Source organism: Artemia franciscana, chromosome 12, assembly GCF_032884065.1.
Source record: "Artemia franciscana chromosome 12, ASM3288406v1, whole genome shotgun sequence".
Lineage (NCBI taxonomy): Eukaryota > Metazoa > Arthropoda > Branchiopoda > Anostraca > Artemiidae > Artemia > Artemia franciscana.
Window position 1 is genome coordinate 26,078,974 of NC_088874.1, and position 16,504 is coordinate 26,095,477.

A 16,504-nucleotide genomic window follows, 5' to 3' on the forward strand; every position below is an offset into this window, starting at 1 on the left:
CTTTCTTGGACTTGATTATGCTGATGATTTAAGCATCCCAGATGAAAATATGAAGAAAATGAATGAACTTTTATAATAGCCCTCAAATGCACCAGGCAAGCAATACATCTAGTAACACTCAATGATAAAACCAAGGCACTGTATGTTTGTAAATAGATATGATTATGAACTTTTACATGAACCTTGATTCTATGGTGAAAAAAGAAATCACCCGTGCAACAGATCAAACACAGAAACAAAGGCACACCATAAAACAAAAGTTAAAAATATAATCAACAAAAATAATGCTAAATATTATATAAAATATAGTAAATAATAGATAACATATTTAAAAAAAACACGAGGAGAAAGGAAGACTGTTCTCCTACTGCAGTAATTAATATAGATAAGTACTTGAACAAGGCATTAACCTGATTCATCAATCTAATTACACAGTCAAACAGCATAGCCATACAAAATCAACAACAAAGAATAGTCCATGGACAGACAGTTGTGTTGTAAGTACAAGTCATCATATACCAAATATATAAACAATAAATATCTTAAAATTAATCATTTCATTGGTTGAAACGGTTTGGAATTTGGCAGCACTAAAATATATGTAAAATAAATTAGTATCTTTCAATACATCAAACAGGTGTGGTAACAAACTGTAATGAGCACCTATATTCTACCTGTAAAATAAATTAGTATCTTTCAATACATCAAACAGGTGTGGTAACAAACTGTAATGAGCACCTTAGCACAATATTCTACCTGTCAAATAGACAAATTTCTGTGGATTAGAAATCAGAAGAGTGTTATTATTGAAGCTTGACAATACATTTACAGAATGTGTTTTTGACCCTGGATACATTATTAAAAGTTTAACTTTTCTAACATAACCCTTTTCCATGTTTGTGAAAAGTAGCTAAAGTAGAATTCTACCCTCATTTCTTCAAATAAGTTAACAATTTACCAAAATAACAAAAAGTTCCATTCATATCTAGGCAATCCTTTGTAATTTGCATATCAAGGGATTCCCTTTGCAAGAGGCTATTAATAAATGTTAGATTTATATTCAGGGTAAAATTTCAATTAGATCTATTGAGTTAGGCAAGCTAAGTTTATTTTTTACCCTTGTTGATTTTCAGTTAATCAGAAAATTTACTAAGATTAAAACATAAAACAAGAGCTAAGAGCTCATATGGCGCTTGTGACGAGGCAAGAAGAACGAAGAGCTAATGTGGTATGAGCTCTAACAAAATTCTAAGAATCAAAAGGTTAATTTAAAAGGAAAATCAGAGGCTTAATACCGGTCAGGATTTAAAATAAGAGCTCTGAGTCACAATACCCTTCTAAATATAAAAATTCATTAAGATCCAATCACCCACTCGTAAGTTATAAATACTTATTTTTTTCTAATTTTTCCTCTCCCTTTAGCCCCTCAGATGGTCGAATCTGGGAAAACGACTTTATCAAGTCAATTTACGCAGCTCCCTGAGACGCCTACCACTTTTCATTGTCCTAGCATGTCCAGAAGCACCAAACTCGACAAATCACTGAACCTCTCCCCCAAAGAGAGCTAATCCAGTATGGTTACGTCATTCACGTATCAAGGAAATTTACTTATTAAATACACCAAGCTTCATCCCGCGTCCCTCCTCCAACCCCCTATGTCCCCAGATCCAATTCGAGGCGAAAATGGAGCATCTGAAACATAAGTTCTTTCTATATATATATCACGTTTCATTAAGATCCGATCACCTATTTGTAAGATAAAAATACCCTAATTTTCACATTTTCCGAGAATTCTAGTTTCCCCCTTCAACTCCCCCCAATGTCACAGGATCTGGTCAGAAATCAAAATTACAGCTTTAAAGCACAAGATCCTTCTAAATATCAAATTTCATTAAGATCTGGTCAAACGTTTGTAAGTTACAAATACCTCATTTTTTCGAATTACCCCCTACCCCCCACCCCCCCAAAAAAAATTCCACCAAAGAGAGTAAATCCGGTCCGGTTATGTCATTCACGTATCTTAGATAGGTTTTTGTCTTCCCGTCCTGTTTCACCCTGATCTCTCTGCTTTAAGTATTTTCTAAGATTTCCGATCCCCCCCCAAATGACGCTGGATCCGGTTGAGATTTAAAATAAGAAATCTGAGTTACAAGGTCCAACGGTCCTGAGTTAACAAGTTTCATGAAGATCCCATCGCTCCTTCGTAAGTTAAAAATATGAAATTTTTCTAATTTTCCAGAATTAACCCCCCCCCCCCAATAGAGCGGATCGGTTCGAATCATGTCAGTCCCGTATCTAAGACTTCTTCTTATTTTTTCCACGAATTTTCATCCCGATCCCTCCAATCTAAGCGTTTTTCATGATTTTAGGTTCCCCTCCAAACTCCCCCCAACGTCATCCGATCCAGTCGGGCTTTAAAAGAGCTTTTGAGACACGGAATCCTTCTAAATATAAAATTTCATTGGGATCCGATCACCCATTTGTAAGTTTAAAATACCTCATTTTTTCTAATTTTTCAGAACTATCGGGATAATTTTCAGAAATCGGGAAAATGATTATTCCTAATTTAATCTGGTCCGGTCCCTGATACGCTTGCCAAATTTCATTGTCCTAGCTTACCTGGAAGTACCTAAAGTAGCAAAACCGGAACCGACAAACAAACCAACAGAATTTCCGATTGCTATATGTCCCTTGGTTAATACCGAGTGCCATAAAAAGTTAAAATTCTACTTTAGCTATGTTTGGATCTACAGGCTAAAAACATGTCCCCAGAAGGTATTTTGAAGTATCTATCTCTACTCCTCTCTCTAGAGGGTTCTGACCTTTGATGACCTTTAAAAATCTGTATAATATAAAAGTGAAACCTAGCATAATGGATCTTCCGCTTAAGTGAACTACAACATTTTTTTTTCACCTTTACAACTTTGCTCAATCCCATTTTTAAAGGATTTTATAGATAGGGCTATGCAAATAGCCTACATTTCCTGAATTTTGAAAAAATTAACATTGATATGGCTTAAAATTCTGCTCAAACAGCAGAAATTGCATTTTCAATACTAAAGCCCAAGAAAAAGAAACTGACAACTAAAAATTAAGGTAAAATCTTGTTTTGTCAAAATTTCAATTGGTATATTCCTGTTATGTAGGTAAATTTCAGGAGCCTCTATAGGGAGAAGGAGATGAAGGTAGGGACCTCAATATACCTTCATAGGACATATTTCACCCTGTAGATCCATCCCTGAAAGTTAATTTTCCAAACCTAACCCCATAGATAGCCAAAACTAGCTAAAGAAGAATTTTACCCAAAAAGACAAAATATTGTTTTTTAAAATTCAGGTATTAATGCTATCAATCTGACATGTAGCCTATTTAATCTTTGAAACCCTAGAAATTACAATAGGGTTGATACAATAGACGCCTTTCCAAGATAGCAAGAAGTCACAAAACTAGAATTTTGCCCATTAGAGTTAGCCCAATGAAATTGGCTTTTAGACCTACTTTTGATATTACTTTCCAAGTTGATAGCAGTCTAAACAAGGCAAGAGTCTTGACCCCCTAGAATAAATAGCCAGGCGGTTTATGTTCCTTTCTTTCTGATAAATTAGCTACTTTTAATCATTTATAGGTGGCACTTAAAACCGGAAAGTTAAGAGTCAATTTCACTTTTAATTTTCAGGTCATTTAGTCAAGTAATACTTGGAGGAGCTCCACACGGTGTGTGTTTAACTGAGCCTCTTTCATCTTATTTCTTTTAGCTGAATCCCCTATCCAAGACAATTTCTGTGCAAAGCAGCCCACATTTATTCAAATCATTTTACCGGAGGGGAGTACTCGTACCCTGCTATCAAAAGTAAGAGTAATCTTTTACTTTTGTAAGTTTTTTCTTGGATTGCAAGATTAGCGGAAAAAATCTATAGGAAAAGCACAGAACCCATTGAATCATAAAGATTTATTCTTTTTAATTCAAAATTGAAGAGACGGGTTTCAAATTTACTCACAGAAACACATCCAGATGTCAGTATTGCGTTTTCTCGGATAATTGTTTATTATAAATTTAGTTTATCAAATTTATCTTTTTTCTTGGATTGCAAGATTAGCGGAAAAAATCTATAGGAAAAGCACAGAACCCATTGAATCATAAAGATTTATTCTTTTTAATTCAAAATTGAAGAGACGGGTTTCAAATTTACTCACAGAAACACATCCAGATGTCAGTATTGCGTTTTCTCGGATAATTGTTTATGATAAATTTAGCTCAATTATTTTATTAAGAGAAGTGTAAAAAAAAATACAACGTTTTTTCACCTTTTTATAAATCTAACCTTAATATCTTGTCTGTACCTTGACTCATACATCTTTTTAGAATCTTAAATTGGTTTTGGTGGCTCTGAGAGGTAAGTAGTATAGAGAAGCCAGTTTAAATGCAACTTAGCCATAATGCTCCTATGTGTTTTTTTTTCTGGCTGAGTGATAATGCTATTTATTGATAATGGCAGGCAATAATCAGAAGGCCCAATTTCTGATTTTATTTAGAATATTTTCTATCACCCAATGAAAAGCCTCAAGCTTTAGGCTTTGAAAAGCCTCACCGCTACTAAACTCAAGATGAAAACTGCCAAGCTTTTTTGTACTAATTTAGCGATTCGTTTTTCTGAAGATTCTAGTGGTTTTACTTTTTGACAATGCTGTATATTCGATCATGATTATCAGCTCCTTTTCAAAATATGTCTTATAGTCCAAATATAAATACTTTTCGTAGGATATTCAATTCGAAAGACTGCTTGACTCTTATAAAATCTATACTTATTTATTTGTCAAAATGATATTTCTCTACTAAAACTAACCAAAAAATGGTTACCATTACTGAATCAGCAAAAAAGGTAATTTTTCTAGAAAAACAACCGTTTTGATTATATTTTCTCCTCTTGTCAAATTCACTTCAAATGATTAGATTTTTTTTTCTATTTTGAGTACTGAGGACAACTTGGCGGAGCTCCTTGTCAAATATTTTTTTTCTTTATTTCCCTCAAAAATGAGGAGTAGGCTACAATATAATATAAAGAAAAGACAAATGATAACACTTACAATCAAAACATATCAAATATTGATTAAACACTTAAAAAGAGAAGAAAAAAAGATACAAAACACTTGCTAAATGATTTAGCCTATCAAACAGTTCGTGGTAACGAACTGTAGTAAGGAGCGACCCGGCTCAATAGTAACCATAACTCTAAAAAATTGAATTTTGATATCAATAGCTACATCAAAAGAATCGCATTTTAATGTTGATTTTAAATATATAAGTTTCATCAAGTTTAGTCTTACCTATCAAAAGTTAAGACCCTGAGAAAATTTGCCTTATTTAGGAAAATAGGGCGAAACACCCCCTAAAAGTCGTAGGATCTTAACGAAAATGACACCATCAGATTCAACGTATCAGAGAACCCTACTGTAGAAGTTTAAAGCTCCTATCTACACAAATGTGGAATTTTGTATTTTTTGCCAGAAGACAAATCACGGGTGCGTGTTTATTTTTTTTTTCCGGGGGTCATCGTATCGACCAAGTGGTCCTAGAATGTCGCAAGAGGGCTCATTCTAACGGAAATGAAAAGTTCTAGTGCCCTTTTTAAGTGACCAAAAAAATTGGAGGGCATCTAGGCCCCCTCCCACGCTCATGTTTTTCCCAAAGTCAACGGATCAAAATTTTGAGATAGCCATTTTGTTTAACATAGTCGAAAACCATAATAACTATGTCTTTGGGGATGACTTACTCCCCCACAATCCTTGGGGGAGGGGCTGCAAGTTACAAACTTTGACCAGTGTTTACATATAGTAATGGTTATTGGGAAGTGTACAGACGTTTTCAGGGGGATTTTATTTTGTTTGGGGGTGGGGCTGAGGAGAGGGGGCTATGTTGGAGGATCTTTCCTTGGAGGACTCTGTCATGGGGGAACAAAACTTCAATGACAAGGGCGCAGGATTCTCTAGCATTGCTATAAGAAAACAATGAAAAATAAACATGAAAACGTTTTTTCAAATGAAAGGAAGAAGTAGCATTGAAACTTAAAACGAACAGAGATTATTACGCATATGAGGGGTTCTAAAAATACTTCAGAATAAAGAGCGAGGTATTTAGGAGGAGATAAATACCTTGCTCTTTATGCTAAAGTATTTTTAGTAATTTAAACTATTTATTCTATGGCCTTTCTGATTCAGGGGTCGTTCTTAAAGAATTAGGACAAAACTTACGATTTAGTCTAAATAGCGATGTATTAACGAGGGTACAAACCCCCTCGTATACATAATAAAAAATATGAGGTTATGAAAGTTTGTTACGTAAGTTAATTCTTAAGTATATTTTTTACTAATAAAAACGTTCGTTAAAAATTAAAAGTTCTAGTTGCCTTTTTAAGTAACAGAAAAAATGGAGGGCAGCTAGGCCTCCTTCTCCACCCCTTATTTCTCAAAATCGTCTGATCAAAACTAAGAGAAAGCCATTTAGCCAAAAAATCAATTAATATACAAATTTCATTTTAAAAATTTATGTGCGGAGAGCCAAAACCTAACATGTATTAATTCAAAAACGTTCAGAAATTAAATAAAAAAAAACTATTTTTTTTAGCTGAAAGTAAGGAGCGACATTAAAACTTAAAACGAACAGAAATTACTCCGTATATGAAATGAGTTGTCCCCTCCGTAATTCCTCGCTCTTTACGCTAAAGTTTGACTCTTTGCCACAATTCTACTTTTTAAAACAATTAAAAGCTTTAGCGTAAAGAACGAGGGATTGCGGAGGGGACAACTCATTTCATATACGGAGTAATTTCTGTTCGTTTTAAGTTTTAATGTCGCTCCTTACTTTCAGCTAAAAAAATCAGTTTTTTTTATTTAATAAATCAGCAAGAACCAGAACTGTTACTAAAAAACGGAAATAAATTGTGCCCTAAAAGGTTAATTTTCGCCTTATCTTCAAATGCTTTATATTTTTTCTTTATACCGACTACCAGATCCGTCACTTTAAGCTTTAAAACAATCGTGTTACTAAAAGAAAGGGGGAAACCAAGTAAAAATTTACAAAATTTAAAATAAGAAACTTTAAACGGGCGAAGATCAGAAGATCCGAAATTACGGAAGAGGAGAGACGGGAACAATACGTGAGGTAGAGCAAAAGCGCTATACATACGACCAAGGACGTCCCGACGGTAAAGACCCCGAAAACGAATTAAAAGACTAAATGCCTTAAGTAGTTTCATCTGAACATGCTGAACCAAGACTGGTTTAAAATTTCTTTTCAGAGCAGCATAAGGTAATCCCAAACAAGTGACTATTGGTGAGACTGAAAAATAACAACATTCCCGCAATCGAGGGTTGCCCTGACATTATCCTCTAAACAATTTACAACAAAAAATTGACATTTTTCAAACTGATAGAAAGGCCCAAACATTTTAAATAATTAATTAAAATATTAGAATTAGAAACAAGGCTAGTCTTGGACCAGCTTAGAAGGATAATGTCATCAGCATATGCAATGTAAAACAGATTTCGAGATAATGAAACAAAAGAGCAGGAAAGAGAATTAAGGGCAGTAGCTAATTTGCGATATTTTACTTGTTTTTTGCTTGTTTTTCGTCTTCTATTTTGCTACTGGCTGTCGAAGTCCTTTTTTTCTTAAATATTTGATTTTATTTTCCATTTATTTTATCCTTTACTTTTTTGGTTTCATAACATTTGTTTAATACATTTTCAAAATCAGGTCCACTATTTGAATAATTTTCTTATTGATAAATTTGGAGTCGAATTCGTTGCTTCCATAGGAACAAAGTGGACACCCTGCTCTGCGCCTCGTTTATGATCTTTTCAAATAAAAATAATCTTTTCAATCATATTATAAGTCCTAATAGTGAATGCTCCTGTAGAACCGTCTGACGAAGACTCAGATGAATTTTACTTATAATTACAGGAACAAATAGACAGGGTTCCAGGTAGAAATATGGTGTTCTTATGAGGAGATTTTTACGCCCAAATCGGTAGAATTAGATATAGATGGTATCTTATTAATTAGAGATAGATAAATAAAACAGTTAATGGCTACAGACTGCTCTAATTTTGTGGGTATGACAATCTGGTTATGTTTGATTTTGGGGCAGCCCCCAGTTGCTGATAGTGTGGTAATGAGTTTCATAAATATGGGGGATCTGAGGTTAGAATTAAGTGTGAAGATAATGAATATCAATCTTTTAAAAAGAGGAAGTTGTTGGCGTATTTAAGAAAACCCTAATTAAACCACTCAATAAGAAAGGTGATAAGAGTGGTTGTGATTATTATATAGGCTTTAGCCTGGTCCCTGTAGGTAGCAAATTACCTAGAAATACGATATCTTTTATTCTGAGAGATGCTATAGACTAAGTTTTAAAATAGGAAGAGTGGTTTAAGGAAGAGTCGGGGATTTGTTGAGTAAATTATAACTCTTAGGCTAATAATTGAGAAGTACCAGTGTCATTAAACTCATTAACTTCTCAGTTTTATAAATTATGAGCAAGTGTTCAATTCTGGTGAGACAAGAGCTTTCGAGAAGACCAGAAGCCGCACCGAAATAGAATTTAGTGGTGGCGGACACAATTTGACTGTTGGCAGCAGGCCTCTAGGTAAACTTTTAGGAGGCCCCAACAAAGTTAAGCAATATTTTGTGCGGGAAAGAATTCTCCCTCAATAGCCTCGACTGTAGTAGAAAAGTTTGATTGTAGAGGGAAAAGTTCATTCATCGGCTCACATTCCTCATCATTTAGAACAATGTCAATTTTCCCAATTTTACTCAAAATACTTGCCAGAGGGCTTTTGCGTTGAGTGATACTTTGTATCATACCACGCGTTCCATTCAATCTTGTGGGCAAATCCCTTTTAGGGACCAATACTGATCCATTTTTAATTTGAATTAAAAATGGAATAGTTGTGGACAATGTTCACATCTCGGTAACAGAGGAGATTGATTATTAGCAGCCTACATAATCGGCAACTAAATATCAGCCTTATGAACCTCAGCTAAATCACAAAATCTCTTAAGAAAGTCATTGTTATTTTAAACTTGATTTTTTTGAGAAGGTTGTATGGAAGAAAAAATGAGTTTAGTTCATTCACTTTGTACATACTTCTATGTACACATGTTAAAAAAAAATACTTTTTTAAATTCCGCCTTGTTTTCAGGCTTTTGTAGAATAGCTGCCTTTTTGCTTATTTAAAAGCATTTATAAATAAGGTATTCGAGGAATGTCAGGGCTAGTTGAAACTCTTTGTAATTAGAAAATATTACATTGTGGCAAAGAGGACAAAAAATAATGAATTTAACCCCACCATTGCCGGTCCCAAGCCCGGTTGAGAAAGGAGGAGGGCCCGACGGGGAAATAAACTTCCATGAAACATCTATGAAGAAATGAATACTACCAGAAATATTGTGCCTGTTATGGCGTCCCCGGTTAAAACTGACGCGATCTCGCTCTCTGGAATAGTGGCGAGATCGAACAGCGTGCGAGCTATTTCCCGCGAAATAAATCTACAGAAGTATGAATTCCGATTCTATAGCTGGAATGTGAGATCTGTGAAGTATAAATCAACAAGGCTAGTGATGACTATGGAAATGAATCATTACCAAGCAGACGTTCTTTGTGTATCAGAGACAAGATTAAACGGAATGTCTGAAGAAACCATACCAGTCTGTGACTCCAACAACTCTTACTTATTCCTCGACTCTGGTGTGCAATATGGACCTGGTGACCATGGAGTCAGCTTTATGATAAGGCGCCGTGCGCAAAAAACTCCTCTTGCATGGGATTCAGTGAACCCGAGAATAGCCAGACTACGACTTAAGGGACTTAATTTCTATCAATACTGTCTACGCACCAACGAGAGTGGCAACGGATGCTGATAAGGACTCCTTCTCCTCTGATCTGGAAATTACAATGCAGAAATGCCCTAAACGAGACTTCCCAATTTTAGCGGGTGACCGGAACTCCCGTGTTGGCCTAACAGAAATAGTGGCTGCTGAAGCTATCGGCTATGCTCCAACAAATACGAGGAAAAATTATGTCTCTGAAAAACTTTAAAGCTAATCGAGGCTAGGCGACAGACATCAAATGCATCAATTGCAGTAAAATATTTGCTACGTAAACAGGTTAAATCCAGCTTGCGCCAAGACCGCCAGCAATTTTGGGATGAGGTTGCTATAGAAATTGAAAAAGCAGCCAGAAATAATGATACGAGAAGGCTGTATAGAACCCTCAAAGAAGTAACTGGAAGAAAAACCACTTATCGCTGGTCCTTTAAAAGATGATCAAGGAAGCATGATCCCTGACGTACAAGGTAAACTTGATCATTGGACGAATCACTTTAAAGACCTCCTTAATCCAAATACAGATGGACAATCTTCGGTAATATTTCATCCTTCATCCGTAGAACGTGGCCTAGCCATCTCAACCTTTCTTTCATTATAGCCCTAAAAAGTGGGATTGAACCAAATTTTTTACAGCCTACTGATTGAAATACGGTCAGTCAGCCGGGTACCCAGAACAATCCGTAGGCACTTTCTCTGGAAAACATCTAGTAAGTTTTCATCTGCTTTTCGGAGCGCCCATGCTTAAGAGCCATATTTGAACACTGTCATCACTGTATCTTCAAATATTCTAATCTTGGTTTTCAGACTTATCTTTCTATTCTTCCAAACTTTTTATAACTGTGAAAAAACACCCCGAGCCTTAGCTATTCTACTTTTAACATCTTCACTGCTCCCACCATCTTTACTAATAACACTACCAAGGTAACTGAAGCTCCCAACCTGATCAATCTTTTCGTTACCTAATGTCACCTGTTCATCTTCACTTATTCCTAGCCTTAGTTACTTAGTCTTCTTAACATTAGGTTTCAAGCCTTATTTTAGCACCCTGAACTTTCATATTATAAGGAGACGTTTAATGAGTGGTAAGAAGCGAGAAGGAGTGAAGAAGCAGAAATATAAATAATAAACAATGAATATATTATTCCAATAAATATTTAAGGAAAATATTAAAATTCAATATTACATTGAAACTATATTAGTCTACTCAATGAAGGATAATCGCCCTTACTACAAAATTGTATGCTAAATCTCAAAACAACAAAACATATAAGTGTCTTTCAATTGACTCCAATGTTTCTGAGACAATCAACCGACACTGAGGCTTAAAATATGATTATTAAAATCATCAAAAATTTTTAAGAAAATATTCTCTTTTAGACAGCAAGTATTACGGTATCAAATAGACGTTTTTGCGTAATTTTCGTTTTCCGAATTTCATTTATAATATTAGAGATAGAAATGGAATCATCAAATACTTAATTTGCTAGTGCGTCAGTTTTCAGCGGATAAAAAAGCTTTGGAAATTACAACTATAGAAATTCTTTGGAACAGCTTTCTTTAACTGTCCTAGGGCAAATTATTTGAAGTACCAAGGAAACCAAGATAATACCATTTTTAACCCTCTTGATCTAACTTAGGTCAATTTATACCTAAGGTCTTAGAATCCACCAGCAATACAATGTTGCCAATGAAACACACTGATAAACAGCTGAACTGTAAAAAATAGCGGAAATTATTTCCTATGAATTCGACAGTGTTTTTAGTTCTCAAAAATTTAAAGTTACAAAATCTGTTGACCATATATCAGTGAAAATCCATTTTGTAAATAAATGGGACCTAAACAAGGTCAGAAATTGACTTCTGATTTGTCAATAAATATAGTTGATGGTGACTAATCATTAGATGGTATTTAAGCTACCATTTCAGGATGCTTGTTTCTGCTTCTTATGAAAACCAATGTAGCTTTTTCTGCTATCCATGATCATTACAAAATTTACGAGGAGCCGAGAAGTTCATTTGAAGATTCATTTTCATTCTAAGCAATAGAATGAACAATGCTTCATTTCATATAGATTAGGCCAAGATGAACTTATTTGGATAAATTATTACTTACTTACTTACTTAGACTTAGGTCCTCCCATGCCTGAGGGCGCATAAGGCAGCAACAGTGGTTCGCCACGACGACCTGTCCTGAGCTTCGACCAAAGCTCCTCCATCGAAGACCTCGCCAGCTTCGCCTCCTTCTCTAACATCCTGCCAACTGTCATTTTGGGTCTCCCTGACTTGCGAAGGCCGGGGGGTATCCAACACCATATGTCATGAGGTAGCCTTCCATCACCCATTCGCACCATGTGCCCCCAATACATCCATCGTCGCTTTCTAATGGTATCAAGGATGGGGGTATGATTTGTTATGGTATAAATCTCATCATTTCTTATTCTCTCAGTCCAATGTATATTCAAAATATATCTTAAGCAGTTATTATCGAATGCCCATAGTCGTTTTCCTAGTTGCGCAGTGATACTCCAAGTTTCACAACCATATGTAAGGACGGAGGGGACATTGCTATTATAAATTCTGAGTTTTAGCTTCTGGGAATATTTACTATTTCTCCAAACATTTCTGAGACAATTGAAGGCAGAGCCAGCCAATGCTATTCGGCACAAAATTTCTCTTTCAGGATTGGCATCTTGCGTAAGAATGCTGCCTAGATATTTGAACTCTCTCACTACTTCAATTTCCTCATTGTTGACCAAAAGTCCCTCAGCTAAGTCAGGAATGACTGCATTTGACATTGATTTAGTCTTGTTAGCGTTTATGGAGAGTCCAACAGCATTTGCCACACGCTCAAGTTCATTTATATTGTGTTGTATATCTTCTGATTCGTGAGCGAAGAGTGCAATATCGTCCGCAAAAACACCATCATGGAGGGTTCTTAGTGGGTTTAATTGTAGACCCTCACTGAAGCTACATCCACGAAGCACAAAATCTATGACTATGGCAAATAACAGTGGCGATAGAATGCAGCCCTGCTTTACAGCCGACTGAACGGTAAACCAGTCCGTTAGGCCACCCTCGGTTTGTACTGCACACTTAATATCGAGGTAAAGTGCTTTAATTATATTTACAATTTTAATCAGGATCCCGTAATGTATTAAGATTTTCCACATGGTCTCGCGGTGTATCGAGTCGAAGGCCTTGAGAAATTCAATAAATAATACGAGTAATTGAACCTGCCATTCGTTAGATTCTTCGAGCAGGATTCTCAGGCTAAATATTAGGTCACAACACGATCTGTTTTGGCGGAATCCATGTTGTTCATCTCTCAGAACTTTCTCCACTTTACTTTGAATTCTATTGAGAATAATTTGGCACAAAACCTTGCTGCCTACTGATTGTAAAGCGATGCCTCTCCAATTGTCACATTTAGTCTTTTGTCCTTTTTTGAAGAGTTTTATAATTACTTCCTTTGACCATTCACTCGGGACTTTTTCATCTTCCCAAATACATGACAAAAGTTCAAACATGGGCACTGCTAGGGCGTTTCTACCACATTTCAACAGTTCTGGGGGTATGCCATCGTTACCGGCTGCCTTTCCGTTTTTCAAAGTCATTAGAGCATTACCTCACTCAGCAAGAGAGGTCCGGAATATATTCCAAGATCAAACAGTGTTTCTTCAGGGATATTTAAAAAGGTCGTGGGAGGCACCTGATTTAATACCTCGGTGAAATGTTCCATCCAACGTCGGTTTATGTCATCCGTCTGGCTTAATAAGATGCCTTCTTTGTTTTCAACTTGAGTTGAAGAAGCCTTCGAAATACCCGCAAGCTCCTTCGTTATAGCGTACACAGTACGACTATCTCCTCGCCTGGCGGCTACTTCAGCCTGATCAGCCATAGTTTCGAGGAACACCCTCTTATCATTCCTTGTCCGTGTTTTGACTTGTTTATTGAGACGCTTATACTGCACTTTTAAATCATCAAGATATTCTCTAGTGCATGTCCTATTATGCTCATGTCTATCTACGAGAATTTTGGCTTCTGCCCTTTGATCAATGATATTCCAGGTACTTTCAGATATCCACTGCTCTTTCTTCTTCCTGCTATATCCCACAACTTCTTGTGCCACTTCTTTCAGGGACTCGACGATCTTTTCCCATTGATTATCAATTGACAACTCGTCCCTTAGCATGGAAAATTTATTTGACAAAGTAGATGTATACTTTTGTAATACATAAGGGTCCTGGAGCTTTCTTACATTAAACCTTTTTACTGACCGCTGGGGCTTTATGACAGTTTTCAGTTTCAGCTTAAACTTAGCAACAACAAGTTGATGGTCGGAATAGCAGTCGGCACCTCGAAAGGTCCTAACATCCTCTAAACAACGTCGCCTGTGCTTGGCAATTAAAATGTGGTCTATTTCATTTCTTGTTACACCATCAGGCGAGTTCCAAGTATATTTATGTATTTGTTTATGAGGGACCCATGATGCGCCGACGATAAGTTCATGAGTCGGACCAAAGTCAATTAAACGTACGCCATTATCATTGATTTCCCCCAGTCCATGCCTACCAAGGATAGCTGGGGCATATGAGGCATCACTTCCAACTTTAGCGTTAAAGTCCCCACACAAAGTCACAATATCATGCCGATGCGCTTTAGCAACAACATTTGACAACACGCGATACAAATCATCCTTTGTCTGATCAACGGTATCATTGGTTTGGGTATACACAACAATAACTTTCAATTTGGCCTGAGAAGTGACAAAGCGAGCCCGAAGGATTCGCTCGTTAATAGGCTCCCAGTCCACTAGGCATTTTTTGGCCCGACTACTTAATGCCATTCCAACACCTGCCTCTTTTCTAGTTTCAAGTCCAGAATACAAAATATGGTATGTTTCACTATTCAAAGTACCAAAACCGGTAAGTCTGGTCTCAGAGAGTCCAGCAATGTCAATACGGAACTTATCAAGGGTCCTCAAAACACTGTTGAGTTTTCCTGGCTGTGTTTCTTGATTAACTGTTCTAACATTCCAGTATCCAATACGAAAACACTCGGTCGTTTTCAAGAATCCTGTCCGGGGGCGTGCGTTAGTCATCATCAAAGAAGAAGTCAATCCGAGGCTATCTATTGCTGTTTCTTGAGTAATCAGTTTTACAGTGGTGGGTTACTAGCCCTCCGACCAACCCTCCTCCTTCTTCCAGGCTTGGGACTGGCTGTTAAATTCTAGGTCCAAAATGCTGAAAAATGACGAAGGAGCAAGATCTTTTTACTTTCAACAATTGGAAGGGATGACATGAAATTAAAGTTAAAAGATGACAGAAAATAATATATATTGTTCGGCTAAACATAGCAAAAGAAATGGTTTCACATTGCCTACATCAGAAAAAGAGGCAGCTGAAAAGTGTAGAGATCTGTAGAATACCTTAAAGCAAGCTAGTTCTAAGTATAACTCTAATATTATTACTCATCCTTGGGCAATTATTTTGAGGCAATAGATCTTGTTTTTGTAGTTAGATATCCATTTGTTCTTTATTTTTCTTGTGTTTGTGTATTCTTTTGTAGTCTGTTTTTTGCTTTTTTATCTTATACTCCATCTGTTTCTTTTGATGGAAAATAAATATATACATACATACATTTGACAAACCTTAAAACTATTGGTACGAGCAATTTAAAGAAACCAAAGCAATATGAAAAAGTGTATGCTATTCAAAAAGCAAAGCTTCATAATATCCAAACACCATAATAGATTTGGATGAAAATCGAAGCCATTCAAATCTTAATGTAGAGCAAAGATTCAGACAAAACAGTGAAAACAACATTACTGAGAGCAACACCAGTGTTCCTGAAACTGAAACACAGTACAGCTAGAATGAAAGCTATACTCAAACATTGAAGAAGGCGAGACTTTAAAACTGAGGTGCCATTTGGACCAAATCTTGGGGTGGGCATGGACTCCATCTTGCCCCCCCCCCCTTTAACTCACTTTGCGTCACGTAAGAAAAAGTGCGGGTTTTGGCGGCACATTGATCGAATATCTTAAGTAAAAACGCATTTTCGGCAACCGTGTGTTGCTTGGAAATGTACTGTAACCGAATATGGAACTCAGCCACACTGACCACTAAGATTAATTATAACCTCGAAGATCACAATCAACGAGGTTAAGTAATTAAACTGAAAGTAAAAAATTCAACCAGACTACAGGCTGGCTTTCCTGAGCGAGAAACTTTCTTATTTAAGTAAACAATATGTCGTTGAAAGTAGTCTTCATTAACATGCTGAGGCTTGTAGCAAAATTCTTGGTTTTCCTTTAGCAGAAATCTTTCAGATCAAATGTATTTACAAAAGGAAAAACAAGAGAAAAAAAATGTTACAACACTCAAGGTAACAAGGGAAACTGCCGAGGTTTCATCTTTGCAAAATCGTCAACAAGCTAGTCGTAGTCCAATTTTTTACTAAATCCTTCTCTGCAAACATCAAAAGGAGGTGATTGAGACGATCGTCTCCTGTTGTAGACCGCAGGTAGTTTTTCACTATTTCTAGGCTAGAAAAACAAACGCTCATTCCTTGCTGTTGTCACAGGAAGTGTGGTAGCAATACGAAGTACTTTAATTA

General features: G+C 36.2%; 1 protein-coding gene across 1 annotated transcript; it reads right to left on the minus strand.

The window, feature by feature from the left end:
• Window positions 1-13,499: 13,499 nt before the first annotated feature.
• Window positions 13,500-14,987, minus strand: LOC136033489 (craniofacial development protein 2-like). Its single transcript, XM_065714234.1, has one exon. It carries the CDS (start codon window positions 14,985-14,987, stop codon window positions 13,500-13,502), a length of 1,488 nt encoding a protein of 495 aa, XP_065570306.1.
• Between the last annotated feature and the right edge of the window lie 1,517 nt (window positions 14,988-16,504).

Coding starts and splice junctions, on each gene's coding strand:
- LOC136033489 (XM_065714234.1), bottom strand. CDS start 14,987: ATGACTAACGCACGCCCCCGGACAGGATTCTTGAAAACGACCGAGTGT.